Consider the following 1,885-nt stretch of genomic DNA (forward strand, 5'->3'; position numbering starts at 1 on the left):
TCACGGTTTTTTCTTACATAGAATTTCAGTAATAGGCTTAGAGTACTAACAATTAAGTGGGTAAACTGGCAAATAAGAGCCAAGGCACGGATATTGGTGCACAAACTTATTATTGTTATATTTTAATAATAATAAGTTTACGCACCAATACCCGCGTCTTGGCTCTTATTTGCCAGTTTACTCACTTAATTAACTCTTAGGTAATTAACAGAATTTCATAATTTTGATATGATTTGATAAAAAGCCGTTAGTCCTCTTGTTATTTCGATTAAACATTCAGTCGAAGTGATAATGAAAAATATTGACATTAGCATATTTCTTTCCGAAGGTCCAATAAGCAAGGAAGGGATATTTTTCCATCAAGAAAATCGATAAACGCATTAAAACATTAAAAATTGGGCGGAAAAATGAGGACCACCAAGCACTAGGTCGCATTAAGTATTTCAGCACGAAGTGTTGTAGATTGAACAAGTACCAGCTGTAAAACGGCATAGTCGAAGTATCTGAAAATATATTTTATGTTATCTTTACTGTATAAATGATGCATTGTATCCATCATATACATATATTAGATTTATCATTTCTTACACTCACAGAAATCAAAATCAGAATTATTTATTTTTCAATCACGAAAAATCCCTTCCCAGAAGGGGGATTAAAAGTTTGTTACACACACATATACTTTAGTGAGTTTTTGTTATATATTTCTTTCTTTTAATTTTGTCACATCCTTCTTCGAAATTTAAAAATTTTATACATTTATTCGAACTTGAAAAGTTACCTATTTCGATAGAATGATTATTGTTGCGCGCAGTTGAAGAGGCCAGATAAAATGTGAACGCCATGAATGCTACTGGTTCAATATTAAAGTTGATGGGCCAGAGACTCTGTAGCATCGCGTTGCCCATTTCATCGAAATGATCATTCTTTTTTGCCAGAGAGGGCACGAACACATCTTCCAATATTCTTTGACAAAGAGCACGAGTTTCTTCAACTGTCCCCGTGCAGAGGTTGAATCTAGAAGAACAAAGATATTTGTAAAAACATTACATAAATATATACGACAGAAATATTTTACTATACAGAAAGAGATAAGAAATTCCGGAAAATATTAAATATTTATGTTTGTATTATAATATCCGTAAAAATATTTTTCTTTATATATATAATTTATAAATGTTATTATTATTTATAATATTTTGCGGAACGTTCAAAAAAGAAGAAATTTTTTACAATTATCCGCTTCTGCTTACATTTTCATTATTTTACTGTACGCAATAAAAGACAAGTAGGGATACCAACTTGTCGTCCATCCCGAGCATGCTCCCGATGACTCTCCAGAGATGCACCACACCTTCCATTTCTTCGGGAGTAGTTTTCACTCCTAGATATTCTCCGCTTATCATCGTATATCCGATGAATCCGAACTGAGCGAGTGCCATATCCAATTGCGTTGGTTTATGAACGCCAGCCTCTGTGCTTCGTTTGAATGCAATACAGTGCTTTCTCCGCACGATTTTCAAGGACTCCAAGAATCTACAATAAGTTCATGATACTGTGTAACATATGTATCATAAAGGAGGTAATAATAAATTCATACATCGTATTGTTAAAAAATTCAAAAAGATATATATAAATATTATATATTATTCACATTATTCACACGCATACACACTCATTATTGGAAATATATTCAATATCAACATCCAAAATTTAATTCAAACTTGATTATTTAAATGCATAACTTTTTTCCTAAATTAAAAATTTCACATCATTTATAAATTTATATTTTTATAATTCCGAATTTGTCAAGGTAGATATACAATCCTCTTTTTGAAAATTTTTATCACTTATTATTTTTTTATTATTTTAATTTTGTTTATTT

General features: G+C 30.8%; 1 protein-coding gene across 2 annotated transcripts in view; it reads right to left on the reverse strand.

Moving 5' to 3' along the window:
- LOC115240708 overlaps positions 1 to 1,885 on the reverse strand; it is an 11,030-nt gene that overhangs the window by 4,034 nt on the left and 5,111 nt on the right. Inside the window, exons 3-5 of one of the 2 annotated variants that reach the window (XM_029816024.1) lie at positions 1,303 to 1,536; positions 782 to 1,017; positions 18 to 503 (exon numbers count right to left, since the gene is read on the reverse strand). In XM_029816024.1, coding sequence (XP_029671884.1) covers positions 277 to 503; positions 782 to 1,017; positions 1,303 to 1,536 — 697 coding nt within the window. In that variant the 3' untranslated portion in view covers positions 18 to 276. Of the gene's footprint in view, positions 1 to 17; positions 504 to 781; positions 1,018 to 1,302; positions 1,537 to 1,885 lie in introns of those variants that run through there. The other variant, XM_029816025.1, reaches the window with a different exon arrangement.

The sequence above is a fragment of the Formica exsecta genome, unplaced genomic scaffold, assembly GCF_003651465.1.
Source record: "Formica exsecta isolate Colony F162 unplaced genomic scaffold, ASM365146v1 scaffold444, whole genome shotgun sequence".
In the NCBI taxonomy this organism is placed as follows: domain Eukaryota; kingdom Metazoa; phylum Arthropoda; class Insecta; order Hymenoptera; family Formicidae; genus Formica; species Formica exsecta.